This window comes from Nannospalax galili, unplaced genomic scaffold (assembly GCF_000622305.1).
Source record: "Nannospalax galili isolate Female #2095 unplaced genomic scaffold, S.galili_v1.0 scaffold1199, whole genome shotgun sequence".
Taxonomy (NCBI): Eukaryota; Metazoa; Chordata; class Mammalia; order Rodentia; family Spalacidae; genus Nannospalax; species Nannospalax galili.
In genome coordinates this window covers 401,761-423,809 of record NW_008342713.1, presented here as the reverse complement: position 1 = coordinate 423,809, position 22,049 = coordinate 401,761, and the positions used below count along the sequence as shown (strand labels likewise).

The following is a 22,049-nucleotide window of genomic DNA, read 5'->3' as shown; positions in this document are numbered from 1 at the left end:
ATCCATAGTTGCTCAGTCCACAAGGCTGGATGTCCCAGTAGTCCCAATCTGGCACTGAAGGTCTGACGAATTCCAAAAGATCAGCTAGTCTTCAGTCTACAGCAGCAAGACGAACTCACCAGAGATAGAGAAGACAAGCAGCAAGAAGCCTGGCATTCTCCTCTGCCTTGGCTTTTTATATGGGCTGCCATCAGAAGGTAACACCCACATTTAGGGTGTGTCTTCCGGCTTCAGATGATCCAGTCAAGAAGATCTCTTTCATTTCTGTTAATCCCAGATCCAATCAAGTTGACACCCAGGATTAGCCATCACACCCACTAATCACTAATTTAGTGCTAATCTCTGTTTTATAGTCCTGGACTACTGATTTTATGAAATTGGGTACTCCAAAGTTTGGTGCATAAATGTTCATGATTGTTATATCTTCTTGGTCAATTGTTCCTTTGATTAGAATGAAGTAACCCTCCTTATCTCTTCTGATGAGTTTTAATTTGAAGTCTATTTTGTCGGTTATTAAAATTGTGACACCTGCTTGCTTCTTAGGGCCATTTGCTTAAATTTTTTTTTCATCCTTTCACCCTAAGATAGTGTCTGTCCTTGAAGGTGAGATGAGTTTCTTGAGGACAACAAAAAGATGGACTTTTTTTTTTTCTTGATCCATGTCACCAATTTGTGTCTTTTGATAGGGAGGTTCAGCCATTGATATTTAGTGTTGTTATTGAAAGGTGTGGATTGTGTACTGTCATTTTAATTTCTTTGTGTTTGTGGCCCTATTTTGTGTTTCCATTGCTATACCTTTATTTTCTTTATGTAGCCTTTTGGGAATGCTCATTTTTTGCTTTGGTCCTTTGTATTGCTTCAAGTATTCTCTGTAGTGCTGGTTTGGAAGACATGAATTCTTTCAGCCCATTTATATTATGTAAAATTTTCTGTTCCCCTTTGACCTTGATAGATAGTTTTGCTGGATAAAATATTCAGGGTTGGCATCTATGGTTGTTTAGAACTGGGAATACTTTGTTCCAGAGTCTTCTGGCTTTCAAAGTTTGCATTGAAAAGTCAGCTGTTATTCTGATGGGTTTTCCTTTATATGTAACTTGTTTTTCTCTAGCAGCTTTCAGTACCCTCTCTTTGTTCTGTACATTTAATGTTTTTACTATGATATTTCGTGGGGACTTTCTGTTCTGATCATGTCTTAATGGTGTCCTCTGTGCTTCTTGACTCTCTATATGTATAGCTTTCCTTAATTTAGGGAAGTTTTCTTCTATAATCCTATTGAAGATCTGTTTCATGGCATTGGTTTGATTTTTTTCTCCTTCCTGTATGCCTATGATACATAGATTTGTTCATGTTGTCTCACATTCCCTGAGTATTCCATTCCTGTGTATTTTTGAATTTTGCATATTCTTTTCTTAAGGAGTCCAGATCAACTTTATCCTCCAGTCTTGATATTGTTTTCCATTTCATTCATTCTGCTTGTGAGACTTTCTCTTGTTGCTTCTAATTGGTTTATTAAGTCTTTCAGTCCCGTGTTCATTTCCATTTGGGTTTTCTTCACTATTTCTATCTCTTTAGTGAATTCGCTTTTCAAATTATGAATTGTTTTTGATATTTCATTAAGCTGAATATTTGTATATTCTTGGGATTCCATCAAAAGTTTATGCCTTTCCTGTTTGAGTTCTTTGAGTTGTTTGTGTTTTCTTGTAATTCTTTGAACATGTTTATGATTGTTCTTTTAAATTCTGTTTCCTGGGGTTCTACAGGGTGCTTCTTAATGTTCTGCACTTCTCTAAGACTCGTGGGTTTTGTTAGGGACATATTTTCCTGGTTTTTCATATTGTCTGTGCTTTTTTGTTGCCATCTGGACACATGGATGTTCTTTGTTGGTTACATGTTCAACAGGAACTTCTGCTCTGCTTTAATTTAATTTAATTTTGCTTCTGTTAATATTGTTTATGTAGCTTAGTTACTTTTTGTTTGCGTATGGAAGATAACTTGGTGGGTATTTCAGGTTCTTGCTGGGTAGTAGAATGATCAGAGTCCTGGCTGAGCGGGTCTGTTTGCCTGATCTGGAGGCTGAAACTTTGGTGGTGAGGGGACCACCTAGATGAGGACTTAGGGATCTATGGTAGGGTGGTTAGTTAATCTGGTTTGAGAAGCTAGTTTTGGGACTTGAGCTGAAGGAATTGGAACCCGCATGTGAGAGAGGCCTGAAGGGACAAAGTAGGGGTGCATGAGAGAAATGGAGTAGGGAGGCAGTGAGCTTGATCTGACTTAACAGAGTCCTGGCTGAGCTTGTCTGTCTGTCTGATCCAGAGCCTGAGAATTTGGAGGTTAGGTTACGCCTAGGTGAGGACTTAGAGTCTATGGTAGGGTGATTGGTTAATCTGGCTTGGGAAGTTGGTTCTGGGATTTGTGGTTAAGGAATTGGAGCCAGCCTGTGAGAGAGGCCTGCAGGGACAGGGATGAGAGCAAGTATAGTATTATTATTATTCCCTTATGGTTTTCTGGATCTTTTTGGTATCTCTTGCGATGTTTCCCTTTTTTTTCTCTGATTTTGTTGATTTCTTTTGGTTAATTGGGCTAAGGGTCTGTCTCTCTGTTTAGTTTTTCAAAGAGCCAGCTCTTAGATTCGTTCATTCTTTTTATTGTTTTCTTTGTTTCTATTTCATGTTTGTTATTTCTTCTCATCTGCTGGGTTTGGGTTTCATTTGTTCTTGCTTTTCCAGAGTCTTGAGTTGTTTTGTTAAGTCATTTATATATGCTCTTTCTGAGGTTTTAATGTAGGCACTTAGAGCTATAAACTTCCCTCTTAGGGCGTAGTATAGCAACCCCTGCTTATTTCTTAGTGCCATTTGCTTGGAATATTCTTTTCCATCCTTTTACTTTAAGGTAGTGCCTGTCTTTGAAGGTGAGATGGGTTTCTTGCAGACAACAAAAGGATGTATTTTGTTTCTTAATCCATTCAACCGGTCTGTGTCTTTTGACTGGGGAGTTCAGTCCATGGATACTTAAAGGTATTATTGAAAGGTGTGTATTGGTTGCCATCATTTTGATAACTGTTTGCATTCTTGGCCTAATTTTGTGTTTTCACAATCATAACTTCATTTGGTTTCTTTCTGTTGCCCTTTAGGTAGAGTCGTTCCATTCTCCATTCTTTGTATTGCTTCAAGTATTCTTTGAAGGGCTGGTTTTGTGGACATGTAGTTTTTCAGCCTATTTGTGTTGGAGAATATATTTCTTTCCCCTTCAACAATAATAGACATTTTTTCTGGGTAAAGTATTCTGGGTTGGCATCTATGGTCACTTAGAACTGGGAATACTTTGGTCTAGGCTCTTGTGGCTTTCATAGTTTGCATTGATAAGTCAGCTGTAATTCTGATGGGTTTTCCTTTATATGTGAGTTGTTTTCTTTCGCAGCTTTCAGTATTCTCTTTTTGTTCTGCGCATTTAATGTTTTTGCTATGATGTGCTATGGGGAGTTTCTTTTCTGGTCCTGTCTATTTGGTGTTCTATGTACTTCTTATATTTGTATCGTCATGCATTGCCTTAATTTGGGGAAATTCTCTCCTACAATTGTGTTTAAGATCTGGTCAATACCATTAACCTGAAATTCTTCTCCTTCTACTATGCCTATGATGTGTAGTTTTGGTCTTTTCATGGTGTCCCATAGTTCCTGCATGTTCCAGTCCTATGTTTTAAAAAATTCTTTCGTAATCTTTACTTGAGCAAAGCAGTGGGTTTTGTTATGATACTTCCATAGATGTGTATAAAGTGTTTTGACCATATTTCACCCCCATATTACCCACTCAAACCTCCTCCACCCCTTTCTCCTGCCAAACTCTAATAGCTCTACTTTCATACCCCTCCCAACCTCCTGAATTCCACATATGACAGGATCATGCTAGTAACAATTGTCATCTTCGGATAGTAGGAGATAGATGACTTATTTTCCTCTCATAGATTTCTCAATATTCTCCAAATATCTCAGTGAATGTTTTTTAACTTTGTAAGCATAAAAAGTTATACATACTTTTAAAACAAATATATATATCATAATTTATTAGATAATACAGTACATGTTATAAGGTATATACATTTATTACAGCTCTGAAACTCTTTCATGTGGGCACTCCACACTTTTGCTCCAGACTCATTCTTGAGTTATATGAAGGATCTTTCATATTCAGGTTTGGGAGAGAGAGGTTTGGAGGGAATTCACATAAGCTGCTCCTGCTCCTTGATCTGTAAAGGCAGAAGAGAGGGGCTAAGATTCATAAATTACCAAATGAATCTTTAACAGTGCTTCAGTCCCAGTCAATCATCATCTTTCATCATCTGTGCCTTCTTGGATAACAGGTGAGGGCCTTCCCATTTAAGATAGTATGGCTCCAGCTGAGCATGGTGAAACACGCCTTTAATCCCAGCACTTGGGAAGCAGAGGCAGGTGGAGTTATTTTGATATATCACAGTGAAAGATTTATCGTCCTCTTTTTTTTTTTTTTTTTTTTTTTTTTTTTAAAAAAAAAAAAAAAAAAAAAAAAAAAAAAAGTATGGTCCCAGGGTGGTTAAAGCTGATGTCATAAGCCAGTGCTCAGGGCCACCATGGCTGGTGGAGAGCAAAGGGCTAGTCATGCCATGGTTATAGAATCCTGACAGTAAGAATCAGAGGGAGGGGCCTTGTGCTCTGCATACTTCCCCAGGGCTGTTTCAGGCTGAGATTCTTAGCATCTAGTTGGAAGTCTGTGCAGCCACTTGAAACACAGAAAAGGACCCCAGGCTAGGAAAATAAATGCCTTGTTCTAGGACTTCAAAACTTAAGACTCTGAGCACGCTACCTAATCTCTTAGGGGTTTAACATGTTTTCTAATATGTGGATTTCTCTTCATATTGTACAAATCATTCACTTTTTAATAGATTTTTTTAAGGCATAAAGTGTTTTATTAAGTACTTACAAAGTATATTTGGTATTGACTATTAAGTATCTAAGTATTTACTACTTACTTTACATAAAAGATACTGTAATGCTATGGTTTACTAAGGTATTGAGATGGTATCTTTAGCTCTTTAGTGACCACAATGCCTGTAGAATGCTATGCTGCCTCAGAGTGCCACACTATGTTTAACCCTTGCTTTCCAGTCTGAAAGAGGTTTGAGAATTTTCTCAGGGGCCCACCCTAGTACATATTCTTTCTCAAGCCTAATTGAGAAGCCTCCTGTGCTTTGTGCCACAGGGAGAAGTGAATGGGCTAATGAGTCAAAATGTACTGGCGAATACATATGTATTGAAAACTACATAAAGAGAAGCTATGTCTAGAGAGGCAATTTCCCTACAGGCTCATTGAGACAAAACTAAGAGATAATGAGATCATCTCTTGCCTATGCATAATCACAAAGGAGAAATCTCTGAAATGTCAAGCTGAAAGACAAGGCCTTGCCTGCTCCAGCTCTGCTAGATTCCTTGGCAAAGTTTTCTCCACTTTGGCTGACATAGCTGCTGAAAGAAGAGCTTCCCACACTCTGTACCCTCCATCTAGTCCATCTATTCTTTGGCCTTATAATATAAATTTAGAGCCCAGGGGCTAGAGAGATGGCTCAGTGGCTAAAAGCACTGGTTACTCTTACAGAGGTCTTGGGTTCTGTTGCCAGCACCCACAAGGTGCCTAACCATCCTTAACACCAGTTCCAGAGGATCCAATGCCCTCTTCTGGCCTGCACAGGCATTGCACATACATGCAGGCAAAACACACACAAAATAAAAATACTTTTTTAAACTTAAAAATTTAGAGGCAGGTGTGGTGGTCCATGCCTGTAATCCCAGCACTTGGGAGGTACAGGCAGGAGAATCAAGAGTTCAAGGTCATCCCTGGCTACATAGTAAGTTTGGGGCCAACATGGGCTATATGAGACCCTGTCTCAAACACCTACAATAATAAACCCATAGAAAGCTAGAGAAGCCACATTTTAAAATGAATTACATTTTTTTTGTCTTTTTGAAACAGGGTCTCCCAGTAGCCCCAGATGGCCTGGAACTCACTATGTAGACCAGGCTGGCCTCGAACTCACAGAGATCTGCCTGCCTCTGCCTCCCGAGTGCTGGACTAAAGGCATGTGCCACCATGCCCGACTAAGAATTACATTTTTAACTGATTCTTTTGTGAACTTTTTTCCCCCCTAAAAAAGGTTCTCAATATTTCCAATGAGTTTCTGCCCCTTACTGGCTCATCTAACAGCTTAGAAAAAACTAAAAATCACAAGAATCAGAATCTTTAATGCAAAGGGAAAGAGGAGGTGACCACATACCTGTGACTCACTGTCTTGTTCCCTTGGAGAGTCTGACATTTCCTGCACTCTGGAGCACCCCTCCCCTGCAAGGACCAAGAAATATCCTGAATGAGAGGCATGGCAGCAAAAGTTGTCTGGTAAAGAAATACATAACATCTAGGACAGCCTAAGGTCCTAAAAATTTTAAATTATATGTGTATGTGTGTGCATGCTATGTGTGAGTGTATGTGTGCACATGTGTGTATGCATGATGTGTATGTGCCAGATGTGAGGGGGTGCTGTATGGTGTGTGTGTGTGTGTGTGTGTGTGCGCGCGCGCGCAGAGGTCAGAGGACAACTCTGTGGAATTGGTTATCTCCTTCCACCTTTACAGGAATTAAACTCAGTTCACCTGGCTTGCATGGCAAGCATTTTTATCCACTGAACCATCTCGATGATCCCCAAGGCCCTTTTAAACATGCACATTAAGACTGCCTTGAATACAATGTTTCAGTAAGTAGAGGTCTTTTAGGCAGGTCAGTTTGCACAACTCTGGAAATGTAAGTGCAAAGTGTCTTATCACAAAAAGGAAAATTGTACACAGGTCTTGTGGCATCTGTAAGGCAGTCATTAACAAAATCATGGGCTCAGGATAAGCTACTTTTGATTCAAAAGCACTGAAGGGGCTCTGAAAGGCCTGGGCTCAAGCAGGCTTGGAAGTAGGGAAGATCTGGTTCCATGGACATTGCTCAGATTTTATCTTTAAAGAAGAGTGATCCAAAATGTATCACACACGAAGAGCAAAGGTGAAATGATAAGAAAGAATTACCAATATTAATACTTATGGAATAGGGCATTGCTGTTTTCTTTGAATTTAAAATCATCCTCATGTGAGCAGAGATTAATCCTTTTTTATTTTTGGTCTTTTTGAGACAGGGTCTCCCTGTAGTCCCAGCTGTCCTGGAACTCACTATGTAGACTAGGCTGGCCTTGAACTCACAGAGATCTGCCTGCATCTGCCTCCTGGATGCTGGGATTAAAGGTGTGTGCCACCATACCTGGTGATGATTAATCTTTTTTAAAAATTTTATTATTTTTATTTTATGTGTTATGAGTGTTATGCCTGTGTGTCCTAAGTGCACCCATGTCATGCAATGCCCGTGGAGGTCAGAAGAGGCTGTTGGATCCCCTGGGACTGGAGTTACGGACAGTTGTTAGCTGCCATGTGGGTGCTGGGATTCGAACCCAGGTCTTCTGCAAGAACAACCAGTGTTCTTAACCGGTGAGCCATCTCTCCAGCCCCAGAGATTAATCTTTTAATCAGAATATTTGATTAAGAAAAAAATTGAAAGAGACCCTGGGAAGTTCCTTCTGCTTCTTCAGCTTAGCTTCCCCAGGCAAGGAAACAAACAGAGGAACAGACTGAGTTCCTCCCCTCCTGGAATAAGAAGGGGAATTTGGCTGGAGCATCCCCAGGAGGAGGCAGGCAGATGATGGAGAGCTCAGGCAGTGGACCTGGGAGCCCGAACTTAACAGTGGATGGAGAAGGATTACACAGTTGGCCAAGAGGCCTCTAACCTACAGAGCAGAGTAACTTGAAGAAGTGACTTGATCAAGAATGTTCTGAAATAATTAGAATCTAGTTACCCGTGCCCATGGGCAAAAGCAAATAGAAACAGAGAAAATAGCTAAGAACTTCTGAAGACCAACTGCTCTTATTTCAGACGTGCCAGCATGGGGCTGCAGGGCCTGTGCAAACTCCCCTTACAAATTTCAGAGCAGAGCAAAGGTGATTGATTACAAGTGGGTGCTGAAACTTCATCCTGATATTAGCATGTGGCAGAAGATGGTGAGAAGAAGCGATGAGGCGATCAAAGAGCAAATCAACTCTACATTTGAAAACGTATCTAGAAGCACTACCATCTGAAACTGAATATGAACCTGCTTCAAGGTTTGTTCTTTTCTGTGCATTAAAAAAAGAGAAAACACCCAAACATGATCAGAAACAGCTGTTGCTCAGGGATTTTCCAATGTCAGAGAGGGTGTTATGGACCCAAAGGGTCAGACCAACTACCTCTGCTTGATTTCTCATAATCCTCAATCTTCTCCAGCAGGCTCTTGTTGACTTGCTCACACATATTTTTCAGGTTGTCCAAATTTCCTTCTCCTAGAAGGGACTCCTTTTCCATCTCTATGAAAATGTCAAGCAAGCTCTATGGAGAAATAAAGTGGGAAGACTGGACTGAGTGCACTGGTTTACAGATTCGATTTTTTTTTCCATTAATTTCTACTTTCTCCAAACCAAGGGTCCAGCCTTACTCCCCTCATAGCTGACAGACAGTCAGGAAGGCCATTCTGGTTTTGTTTTTTGTTTTTTTGTCTAACAGGAACAACAGTGGCAAGATAGAGAAGCCATGTCAGATGCCCCCCAATCCCCAAGTCTCAAACTATATACAGATGCCTTTATCTGTGAACCAGCCTGAGGTGTATGGATGGAACAGCCTGGGACTGCCTTGTACTGACATTGCCTTTGGCACCTTATCTACCTCTGAACCTCAATTAACCCACAATGAGACATATAAACATACCATCTACACAGAGAGACACCATCCACAAAGACACAAATACTAAATATACACACAGATACATACACAGTATACATCAAAACAGGTACACCACACAACAAAGACAGACACATATATACCACACATATACAGATACAGATTAGTAGAGAAACACACATAGAGATGTATACAGACCAATAGAGAAGCACATAGAGATACACACATCCACACACTGATACAAATGCCACATATATATACAAGAAACACATATACAGCATACACATAACATATAGACACCACAAAACATACTCGGACACACAACACAGGGAGAAACATACCATATACATTGAGAAAAAAAATGCATGAGCTGTTTCAGTGCTGCAGAATTGGGTAAATGTCACCCAGACCATCACTTCCTTCCTGGCTCTGCTGGGTCCCACTCTGTATTGCGCTGTACAACCTGTCTTCTCTGGCTCCTGACTCTGCCCCATGATTAAGTGGAGCAGCCTTTCATAGTGCAAAGGCATCATCAGATCTACAGCATTCCTGCTCTGACTACTTTCTTCTCCCTGGCTAAGAAGCCAGAATACAGGGACTGGGGATGTAGCTTAGTTGGTAGAATGCTTGCCTAGCATGCGCAAAGCCCTGGGTTCGATCTTGGTGCCACACAAACCAAGAGTAGTGGCACATGTCTGTAATCCCAGCACTCAGGAGGTGAAGGTAGGGAGATCAGAAGTCCAAGGTCATCTCTGGCTACATAGTGAATTTGGGACCATCCTGAGATACATGAATACCATGTCTCAGATACCTAGTCTTACCGAGGCATCATCCAGCTTACAAATGGGGCTCTTCTCCTTAAAAAGAGACTTAAGAGATCTCAAGTCCTCCATTTTTACTTCTTCTGAGAGACGAAATAGCATGACCCTGGGGTGGGAAATGAAGACACTTTAGAAACACGTCCTGGATCATTTCCCATTGCTATGTGGAGTCACAGTGGGCCTCTTTCCAAGAGCCTCCTTAAAACAGAGCCAACTTGGGGCTGGAGAGATGGCTCAATGGTTAAGAACATTTGCTGTTCTTCCAGAGAACCTGGATTTGATTCCCAGCACTCTTTTGACCTCCTCAGGCTTTGCAGGACAAGGGTGTACTTACATATATACATGCAGGCAATACATTCATAAAAGTAATAAATATTTTTTTTAAAAAAAGAAAGTAACTAATACACATAGCTTTGAGCAGGATGACCCAAGCCCTGTTCTCCTGAGGTAGTCTAGCACTAGCTTCAGTCATGCTCACAGGTACTAAGCATTCTGTGTGGGGCCAGGCCTTATGAGACAACTGTGTCAACTGAGTCTTCAGATATGAAATAAAAGTCTTAAATTCATGGTAGGTATCCATAGATTCACAAGTACGTGGGAGGGCGGTCAGTGTGGGAAGCAGTAAGGCCTTGGCCAATGGACAGGCAAAGCAAGCACATGATGTGGTCATCAGCAAGCAGGGCCACCAAGGTGGGAGTGCTATGCATGGGTGGAACTGCCTTCTCCCTCATGGCCCTAATCCAACCACAACAGCAGTCTTGGTTCTTGGGTCCTGGAAGAAGATTCACACTGGAGCACAAGGAGAGCAAGCAAATCAACGTTTACTTCAGCAGCTGAGAGTAGTGGGCAGACCAGTCCAGCAGCACCCACAAGGGGCTGCCTCTGGTATCTGCACCCATAGGTCCTGATCCTTCCCTTCTCCTCCCTTGTCCATCCCTGGGGTGGTCTGGGTGGTCCCTTTCCTGGAGTAGACTGAGGCTTTCTTAAAAGCCATCATTACCCACAATTCAGTCTGTTACAACTTGATGCATTAGATGCAAGAATATGTATAAAGGTGTGACTACTCATTGCCGTTTACTAGGGGAAAGGGCAACGATGCCTTGTACATGCTCCTTTAGGGGGATGCTTCATGGGAACCAGCCAGAGCCTGCTGAGACCAGCTTTCTTGTTTTATTTTTTCCCCCCAGAGCCCTGTCCTTCCTCTTATCTGGTTAGTTTGGCTACCTCAAACCAGCTGCAAGCCTCATTTGTCTTCCTCAGTGTTCTCAAACTCGCCATTTTAACCCTAACATCTGTGGCAACTGTAACAAGAAAGAAGATGGAGAGAACTAGAATAGTTATTAAAACTCTATTTCAGTATCAGCACATGGAAGGTAATGTTAAATATATTCATTCTTTCACATTTAATACACCTGCATACTTCGACTGTATCTCCCCCATTGGCCTCTCTTACCCCTCACTTAACCCCTTCATCCCAATAAGTCTCCCTCCAGCTTTCACGTCCCTTTTTGTGCCACACCGCATGAAAAATAAATTATTTTGTGGTTTTAGCATTTTCTCTCTGAATTATATATCTAGCACCTACATTTCTTCATCTAGCCCAGAGACCCACAATTCACACCAAGGCCATGCACCCTGTCAGCAGCATCACAAAGACATGTCCCTCCAGCCTACATCTCCCGGTCCCCACACCAGGTTATGTCTACCCACCTGTAGGCAGACACATGGGCTTTGCCAGCAATCTGCAGTTTCTTCACCATCTCCTCCTTGCTGCTGCCTAGGTTATTGGTCAGCAGGTCCAGCCGATTGATGAGGAAAAGAAGCTCCTTCAGGAAGAACAGATTTCCTTCCCAGAACACACCCCTTTCCTGCAGTTTCTGGAATAATGCCATGGGATCCTTGATGGGCTCCTGCTTCTTCAGTGGGATGAAGTCCAGGCTTAGAAATTTGAGGGCAGCCAGTTCATTACTGTCCAGTTGTTCAGAAATGAGGTAAAGACAGCTGCCGAAATCCATCCTAGTCAAGAGGTAGGAGAGTGCTCACCTAGATCCACATACAATGCAATGTTCAAGTGAGGAAGCAAAAGACCAGCTGCTGGTTTGTTTCTTCATCAAGTGCATTTACTGTATTCCAGACATTTTACAGGGAAAAGGTGAGAAACACTATGAAACAAAATAGAGCACGTTTCTGCTACTTTTTAGAGGTAAAAGCAGAGAAAGCCAGTGGTTAGACACTCCTGACCAGGGTACAGTACCTTTGATGACTATCCTTCACTATAACCTTGAAACTTTCCTCTGATGCAATAGGAGGATTGATTCTGAGTCTTAAAGGACTCAGACCGTCCTTCCTGAACATTCATGGATGAAAACCTTAATCCGACCCAGCACTCAGAGGTAGTGGCTGAAGGAACCACATCCATGGCCTTCTACTATACACCTGATGCTAAAATAAAAATATTTTTAGCTGGGCATGGTGGTACACACCTGCAATCCCAGCACTGAAGATACAGAGGCAGGGGGATTGCTGCAAGTTCAAGGCTAACTTGGTCCACAGAGCTGTTCCAGGTTACACAGGGAGACTGTCTCAAAACACCAAAAGCAAACTAACAATAACATAAAATAACTATATTTTTGATTTTCCATTACAATAAGTTTTCATGTTTTTTAATGGCCCAAAAAACTTTACTGTCCCTTTCAGAATTGCCTTTTCCCATTCTATAACATCAACAGTTGATTTGGAGGTCTGAAAATTCAAAATACAGAAAATTACAGTATGATCACAGAATCATTTTCATATACTACATACACTCATGTATTCACACACATGAAGAAACTCTGATATAAAAACTTCAATTGGGCCACATAAGCAGATATATACACCCACTGTTGAAGTTTTCTTCACTTGACTCTTACAATGAACATTTATCCTGTTCCACTGAGTATCCTTCAACATGTTTTTATGTTTTTTGATTTGTAGCAAGTGGATATAGTAAAACTCACTGGGAACAATATTCTATATCTTTGCTTACGAGTTTTTGAAACAAGGTCCATTATGTAGCTTGGGTTGGCCTGGAATTCGCCATGTACCAGGCCTTGAACTTCAATAACTTCTGTCTTAGCCTTCCAAGTGCTGGGATTAAAGATATGTGCTCCCACACCTAGCGTTTCTCCAGTTTCACTGTTAAAACACTATTCAGAAACTGGACACTTCTCCATCTTCTCCATGTCCCTGATTATGTATTATTAGTGAGAGAGAGATAGAGATGTATGGGCATGTGTGTGCCACCACAGGAGTGTGAGGAGGTCAGAGGACAACTCTGTGGAGTGGGTTCTTCCACATTTTTGTGCGTTCCAGGGATTGAACTCAGGTCATTAAGCTTACATGATAAGCATCTTTACCTGCTGAGCTATGTCACTGGTCCTCCCTAATTATTTTCTTAAATAAATTGTTAGAATTGGGATTATGAAGCAAAATTTCTTTTGTCTTCTTTGACCTAGAGATTAGATCATCATTTAAACAAGTTTTCTTGATTTTGGAAACAGAGAGGAACAACATCTTATAAAGGATCCACATTACATTTGATTCAAAATCTAGATGTTTCACTGCAAAAATCAGTTATGAAAATTCTTTTACTTAGGAAAGGCATTTTGGGGGCTGGTGAGATAGCTCAGCTGTTAAGAGAACAGGCTGCTCTTGCAGAGGACCTGGGTTGGATCCCAGCACCCACAATGCAGCTAACAACTACATGTAACTCCAGTTCTGGGGGACCTCTTCTGACCTCCTAGGCATTGCATGACATGGAGGCACTTACATACACGCAGGCAATACACTCGTACACATAAATTAAAATAATAAATAAAATATTAAAAAAGAAAAGCATTTGAAACATATGGCCAGCACATGTTCAAAGTATAACAAAGAAAAACTGCTGGGCACACAAGGGAGCAAACTAATAATCCTATTCCTTAAATAAGAGGAGAGGTTGCTCAGTGGTTAAGACTGAGTATTGTTCTTGCAAAGAACAGTTCAGTTTAGTTTCTAGCACCCATCTCCGGTGACTCACAACTGCCTATAACAGCTCTGGGGATCTGATGTCCTCTTCTGGCCTCCTCCAACACTTTCACTCATGGGCACATACCCCCCCCCCACATACACATAATAAAAAATAAATCTAGGTCAGGAGTGGTGGCACTCACCTTTAATCCCAGCACTTGGGAGGCAGAGACAGGCGGATCTCTGTGAACTCAAGGCCAGCCTCGTCTACATAGTGAGAAAAAAGGAAAAGAGAAGAAAGAATTTTCTGTCTTACTCAGGAAGCAGAGGCAGCAGATCGCTCTGAGTTTTAGGCTAACCTGGTTTACATACTGAGGTCTAGGCCAGCCAGGGCTACATAATAAAACTATCTCAAAAACAAAAACACCCCCCCCACAAAACAAAACCAAGCAAAAATTCTCTCTATATAGAAACACACATGTTCAACTGGGCACATTTGTGGAACCTCACAAATCACAACATTACGTGTAACTTGACAACTTCAAATAGTGCACGTGCATTTTTGTGAAGAATGGCTGGATAAACTAAGTTCAGACATAGCTCAACTTAGTATATAACAATTAAGAGCAATGTGCTCCAGGCTCTGAAATTAAAATGGGTACACCTCTAAGATGAAAATGAAAATCAAATTGCAATAAGACAAAACAAAAGTCTTACCACAGCTTTCAAATAATATTTAAAACAATGCAAGGGTGTGATGGCAATACAAATTTACTAACAATGAGATTGTTGCTAAGACCCTTAAATTGTGGAAGACCTGGGTGAGATAAGACAAGAATCAGGAAAGCAAATAGAAATCTGCTGTTGCCCCTTATGCTTTACTCCGGGCTTAACTAGCAGGTGCCCTCGCTGAAATCTTTGTTTGCCAAACTGCTACATTCTTGTGATCTTTTGTAACCATGTGCTTATGTGTAACAGATTGCTCAACTACTACCTATAGGCTTCTGGAACCCAATACTTGCTTAACTTCCGAATATAAATTGACTGTAAATTTCCCTAGGAACTTGAGCTCTGGCCTGGCACCATTATGGAATGATCTGGATGTCAGCCCAACATCATGATAAACACCCTCTCCTTCACCTGACTTGGCTACTGATCTCTTGATTTCCAGAAGTTTCAGCAACAAAAGCATGTAATAAAGGTTAGGGGGCTCCGCAAGCAGGCATACCAAACTCAGGATATTGTCTCCTCTGGGGCTTTCAGAATAAGGCCAGGATTGGAGGTGAGGGAGTCAGGAAGGGAATTTGCCTTTCTTTTTCTATGTGGTGTTAAGGGTAATATAATGCAGATATTATTTTGATAAATGAAAATGCTGCCTGGGAAGCCAAGGATGGTGGCTTACACCTGTAATCCCAATAGTCAGAAGGATTGCCACAAGTTTAAGAAAAGGCTGGGCAATATAGTCAGTTCCAAGTCAGCCTGAACTACTACAGTGTGAGATCCTGCCATAGAAAAACAGAAGAGACAGAGAGAGGGTAGGACAGGTGGGAGAGGAATAAATGCTGGCTTGGTTGTGGTCTTGGGCTAAAGGCTATATGTTACAGAGGGAGTGGCGGTATAGGAAGTGGACTTCTGAGCAGTCCAAGGCAGGGCAGGTAGTGCCTCTTAGGCCAGGTAAAACCCCACATTGCAGAGAGGCACCAGCACACATGTGTTTTTAAAAGACAAATAAAATATTAGAACCTAAATCCTTCAGAGAACTGAAAATTTATCTTTAAATTTAAAAAAATTATTATTTTTATTTTACGTGTATGAGTGTATTGCCTGCATGTGTGTAAGAGCACCTGTGTCATGCAGTGCCCTCAGAGGTCAGAAGAAGGCGTTGAATCCCCTGGAACTGGAGTTACAAATGGTTGTTAGCTGCCATGTAGGTGCTGGGGATTGAACCTAGGTCCTCCGCAGGAGCAGTCAGTGCTCTTAACCACTGACCCACCTCTCCAGTCCCTAAGAACTGAAAATTTATCTTAAAAAAAATAGCAGAAAAGCCGGGCGTGGCGGCGCACGCCTGTAGTCCCAGCACTTGGGAGGCAGAGGCAGGCGGATCTCTGTGAGTTCAAGGCCAGCCTGGTCTACATAGTGAGTTCAGAAACTCACACATCTCAGAAATGTTAAAAAACCTAATAGACAAAACCCAGTATGCATCCACTCTCAGAAGAAAACACACATCCTTTCCCGCCACGTAGGAACTAATCACAAAAACTGCCCACAACGGAAATCTTGGTAGACTCCCAATAAAAGCAGAAATAAAGCAACTCATACTCTATGACAACGAAAATGGATGTGATCAGGGAAGAGAGCCAAAGAACACGCAAAGCCCTGCCACCTGGCAGGGCTTCTTCAACAAATGGTGTTAGAACAATTAAACCAAAGAAACAAAACAGAAACGAACCGTAACTGAAATCCTTACATCAATATAAACTGAGGATGAGTCAAAGATTTGAACCTTTAAAATGTGTTAAAAAACACACGAGAATCCTTTTTAAGTGTGTGTGTGTGTGTGTGTGTGTGTGTGTGTGTGCACATGCCTCATGGTGCGCATGTGGAGGTTAGGTCAGCAGACAGCTTTGTGGAATCATCTCTCCTTCCACCTTTATGTGGGTTCCAGGGATCAAACTCAGATGGGCAGACTTGCACAGCAAGCACCTTTACTGGCTGAGCCATGTCATCAGCCCATAAGAGAATTTTAAAATCATCTAGTAGGGGTAAAGAACTTTTGTAAATATAACAGAAAACCCGAAAGCCATCAAAGGCTGAAAATTATCTTTAAGTAAAATATTTTGTAAAAAAAGAATCCAACTGTGACAGGAGAGTGGGGGCGATGATATTAGTGGAAAAATGAGAAAGAGTAAAATATTTGGTAGGAAAAGCAGTAAAATATTTCCAGGTGTTATCTTTGGTTGGTGGAATTGCAGGTTATTTTAATTTTACCATATTTTTCTTAAATGAATATTTTCATGAGAGGGGGCAGTGGCAGGGCCCATAGGTTACTGACACAGAAACTGTGTTCTCCCCATTGAGAGCAAGTGCCTGTTCTCTACTGGCTCCTTTGGTCCCATATCCCTGCTGGGGAATCCTTTCCAGTCTTTTTGCCAACCGGCTTCTTGTATGCGTTCATCTTGAGGCCTCTCTCTCCACCCCTCCCCCACTGTCCTGCCACAGTCGGATTCTTGATGTCTTAATATTTTTTTACAGCACAGGTTTTAATATTCATAAACAGCTCTCATATGGATGGACTGTAATTTACAGAACTAATCCTTATTACACTTAGAATGAACTTGATACGAAAATCTCTAAGTGCAAATCTATTTTCTTAGAATACTTTACTGGAGGTAATATTACAGAATCAATCAAACAAACAAACATAAAAACCCATGCCAGGAATGATGGCATATGCCTTTAATCCCAGCATTTGGGAGGCAAAGGCAGCGTATTTCTGTGAGATCAAGGCTGGCCTGCTCTACATATCAAATTCTAGGCCATCTGGGGCTACAGGGAGGACCTGTCTCAAAAAGACAAAATAAAATAAAATAAAATAAAATAAATCAGTCCTTTCAGGGTCTTCTCACACATTCACAGCATTTTCTTTTATTTAAACTTTTAACTTTTGATTGATTAAATTTGTTCTTTGACAATTTCATCATATATAATGCATTCTGTTTACTCTTGGATCACACACACACACACACACACACACACACACACACGCACACACGCCCTGTTATCTCCCTCCCATCCCTGCAGTCTTCCTTACAAGTTCCTTTCCCACATTCATGTCTTTTTCAACCCTACAGAATATGGCCAGAATGAATGAGTTTACACACATTGCCTAGGATGAGTTTACACACAATGCGGCTGCTGCTTGGCTCCTGTGTCTGTCTCAGCTTGCTCAGCACATTACCTTTACAATAATGGGACAATGCTTTTGAAGGAGTTTTTCTGTTACATCATTAATGCTGATGTGGCATCTTTCTGGCCCAGGAAAACCATTTGGCTTCCCAGAATCCTCCATGGTGCACAATATTCATTCTTGTTTGATTGTTTTTAAGTCACACATTTCTCTAGCTGTAAAGACTTCATGAGACTGTTAAAATCATTGCTTGTCCATTGGCTCAGTAAGAAGAGGGAGGACATTGAGGTCTCATTTTATGGGTCCTGGACTCCTTGCATGAATTCATGGGCTTTTAACATTGTTAATGTTTTTAAGACATTTCTTGCATTTTTCTGTTTCTGGAAACACTAATTGTAACACCCCACAGAGAAAAGCATAGAAAAGTATGAAAAATAATTTAAATCTTAAAATTTGGAAATACATTTCTTGTCATATTTGACATTTTATGTTGAAATTAACTCAAACCTATATGTAAATTCATATGTATAAATATATTTGAATACTTTGTCATATCATGCATATATTTTCACAATTGTGGTCAAATACTCTATATAAATACATTTCTATTACATAACCTATAAGAACACTTAATATTTTATGTATGACCCAAAATATTTAAATGCAAATATATGGTTACATTATAACATAAATATCCAGAAGAAACCCATATAAGTTTTTATTTCATTTTACTAGAAGAAACTGTTACCCTTTCCTTCATTTTACTGTTGTGATTTAGCACAGTTTCGAACCCAGCTAGTAAGACAGAGTCAGTCTCAGCTCCATGTGTCTCACTCAAGGGGTTCAGCAGTAACACTGTAAAGATTTCAACCCTTGCAATCCCTGTGCTGGTGAAGCAGACAAATGTAACCCTTGGGCTCGCTGGCCAGCCAGCCTAAAATAAGGTTTTTAAGACCAACGAAAGACTCAAAAGAGATGGTACCTGAGGAACACACACACACACACACACACACACACACACACACACTATTTACCATTTTGTTCTAATTACTATTGGAAGGCAGTGATGAAATTCAACAGAGAAAGATAATTATATTTCTAAATAGGTACAATTAAAAAAATCTTTAAAGTTACCTCACATAAAATGGACAATGTGGCTGGTTGGCTGTTACAGATGGAAGGCCAGAGCAGCAAGCATTAGTGACCATGCCAGACCCGGAGTCCCAACTTGATCAGGGACTCACATGCCAGTTTACTGTATCTAATCACAGACATTCAACAAATAATCTGGCAGCAAACCAGTTCCTTCAGTGATTTAGATAACTACCTCAAAGATGGGGAAACAAAACAAAACTTGCACGAACTTTCCAGGATAAAATCTACATGCCATTCAAAGTTTCTGAGTGGCTAAAACCTCTCTCAGGTCATATCCTAACCGCTGCTTCTTCCAATCCAGTCTGCCCCCAGATGTGGGGTCCCCTAGAACCTAACAAACATTCTTTTGCACACCATCACTGTCAACAGCAAGACCCTAGAGGCAGAGTGTGTATACAACCAAGTAAAGATTCTCAAACTACAACAGAATGTACAACCAATGCCATCATTTTCTAATTGAATATAACTCATAGCTTCACCTGTAAAACACTTAACCTCACGAGTACCAATCTCTGTGTTTTTAATCAATGCTTCCTATTATTTCGTTTTCTGGACTATTTTGTTTCTTTTTTTCTTTTTTAATTTCTCAAAAATATAAATGATAGGCTGAGGATGTAGCTCAGTGGTAGAGTGCTTGCCTAGAATGTGTAAGGCCTTGGATTCAATTCCCAGCACTGCAAATAAAAATAATTATCCAATTGCTAAGATTGCATTTGCTTTTCTTGTGTGTGTGTGTGTGTGTGTGTGTGTGTGTGTGTGTGTGTGTGTGTGTGTATTTATCAGAAGATGTGTAGTTTTGGGGGTAAGCAGCCAATTCAGTTAGATTTAAAGTTTTGGCTACTGTTCTTTGATGAATTTAGTCAGGAAAAGGACAAGGCCTTCATTCAGATGGCTTTATTTGGAACATCTTAGAGACACCCAGAACTGAAATGCATCAACCTAAGCCAGTGGGGCCTTGGGATCTGAACACTTCATGGGGTCCTCAGGAAGGCACCCAAAGGGACTGTAATCCCACAGATAATGCTCCTAGTTTCCCTTTTCTCTACTCCAATATTTGGGTGCCCCCTATGGTCTTGTGTCCTCCAGATCCCATACTTCGTAGCCTAGAAAGCTTTAGAATCAAGTACCTTCCCTTGGGGGCTGGAGAGATGGCTCAGCAGTTAAGAGCACAGCTGTTGCAGAAGACCCAGGTTTGGTTCCCAGCACCCACATGGTGGCTAACAATGATCTGTAACTCCCAGTTCCAGGGAATCTGACACCCTTTTCAGATCTCTGCAGGCACTGCATGACATGGGTGCACTTACATACATGGAGGCAATACACTCATACACATAGAACACAAATAATAAATATAATATAAAAAAAGAACCTTCCCTCTAAAAGCCCAGCTGACCTTATCCAAAATGAATCCAGAGGTCCTCGCAATGCAGCAAGTTCTTCACAAGTTTCTGCAGTAGACAAAGTGTGGTGAAGAACTGCAGAGCAGCCTTTTATACTTCCTGCTCTGCATCATCCTGCCTGAGGCAAATGGGGGGAGGAGACCAGGGAAGAGGTAGAGGAGGGAGAGCAGGAGGAGGAGAGGGTTGGCTTCTGAGTAGTTTGATTGATACTGCCTAAAACTTTTGTTCCAAAGTTTCTATACATGTACATATTGTATGCTAAGTATGTTTCCATTCACCCACCTGCCTTTCCCCCTCCTCTTAGTCTCCTTTGTCCCCAAACAGTTTTCCTTCTACTTTCAATGTCATATACACATACATGATAGTATGTGATTCTATAAAACCTAGAAACCACAAATGATAAAAGCACATGATATGTGCCTGAGGTTGGCTCACTTCACCTAGTAAGATTGTCTCCAGCTGCATCTATTTTCCTGCAAGCAATGTAACCTTTTTTTTTTTTCCTGTAAGGCTTTAAAAGATTCCATGGTGCACACATACCTCATTTTCCTTATCCATTTCTCTGCTGTTGAATACTTGGGTTGGTTCCATACTTTGGCTACTGCAAATAGTGCTTCAGTAAACATTGATGTGCAAGTATCTCCATGATATGTTGACTTGGGGTCCCTTGGGCAAATACAGGAGTTGTATAGTTGTATAGGAGTAGTAGGGCTGGTCACATGGTAGACCTACTGTTAGTCTTTTGAGAAACTTCTGTACTGACTTTCCATAGGGGCTGGCCAAGCTTACGTTCCCACCAACAGGGGTCTCTTGTCTACATTCTTGCCAGCGTTTATGGTTACTTGTTATCTTAAGGACTGCTAGTCTCATTAAGGTAAGATGGAATCTCAGTGTTCCTTTAAGTTGCATTTCCCTGATGTCTAGTGAAGTTGAACTTTTTGTCATGTGTTTCTTGGCCATCCATATTTTCATATTTTTAAGATTTATTTACTTATTTATTTACCTATTTAATTATTTAGCTACTATTTATTTATTTATTTATTTATTTATTTATTTATTTATTTATTTAGAATGAGCAGTGTGCATGCCCCTTATGGAGGTCAGAGGAAATCTGAGGGAGTTGGTTTTCTCCTTCTGTCCTGTGAGTTCCAGAGACTGAACTCTGGTTTTCAGGCTTGATGGCAAGCACAGTTACCCCCTAAGGCATTTTCCCAGCCCTGTATTTGATCTTTTGAGAACCACCTGCTCATTTCATCAGTCCATCTAGTAATTGGGCTGTTTGATTTCTTATTGTTTAGTTTTTTGAATTCTTTGTATAGTCTAGGTATTAATGCTTTGTCATATGTATAGTTTGCAAAGATTTTTCCCCCATGTTATAGGTTATCTATTCACTCAACTATTTCTTTTGCTGTACAGAAGCTTTTTAATTTCAAAGGCCTCATTTGGCAACTATTATTTCCTGAGCAACACCTTTCAATAATAACCACGAATATTAATGGTCTCAATATCCCAAACAAAAGACACAGACTAGCACACTGAATGAAAAATCAGGATCCATCTCTTTCTTGTCACCAAGAAATGCACACCATCAAAGATACATGCTACCTTTGGGTGAAAGAATGGAAAAAGGTTTCTAAGCAAATGGACCTAGGAAATAAGTAAATGTCATTGTTCATTAGCTCACAAAATAGACTTCAAACCAAAACCTATCAGAAGTGATAAGGAAGGTCACTTTATCTGGATTAAGTGTTCATATGGATTAAAGGAACAATCCATCAAGTGGACATTACAGTTCTAAACACTAAAATACTGAACATGGGTGCATAAAGCATACATTACTTGGGATAAAGTCACAGATTCAACCCCAACATAGCACCCTACTCTCACTAATACACAGGTCATTTAAAAAATAAAATAAACAGGAAAACATCTAAGTTAAATGACATTGTAG

At 40.7% G+C, this 22,049-nt stretch overlaps 2 protein-coding genes across 4 annotated transcripts in view; one reads left to right on the top strand and one right to left on the bottom strand.

Annotated features, from left to right (window-relative positions):
- The window catches only part of Cflar (CASP8 and FADD like apoptosis regulator), a 112,757-nt gene that overhangs the window by 51,876 nt on the left and 38,832 nt on the right, over window positions 1-22,049 (top strand). The window lies entirely within an intron of this gene.
- On the bottom strand, window positions 3,722-20,149 carry LOC103738679 (caspase-8-like). 2 transcript variants are annotated; one of them, XM_008838787.3, is made up of 6 exons: window positions 20,092-20,149; window positions 11,354-11,686; window positions 9,644-9,749; window positions 8,336-8,474; window positions 6,301-6,365; window positions 3,722-4,242 (listed from the first exon to the last, which is right to left on the bottom strand). In XM_008838787.3, exons 2-6 carry the CDS (start codon window positions 11,656-11,658, stop codon window positions 4,216-4,218), a joined length of 642 nt encoding a protein of 213 aa, XP_008837009.1. In that variant the 5' UTR covers window positions 11,659-11,686; window positions 20,092-20,149; the 3' UTR covers window positions 3,722-4,215. The 2 variants fall into 2 exon arrangements, with proteins under 2 accessions (XP_008837009.1, XP_029422147.1); XM_029566287.1 differs by lacking the exon at window positions 3,722-4,242 and having other exon boundaries at window positions 6,201-6,365.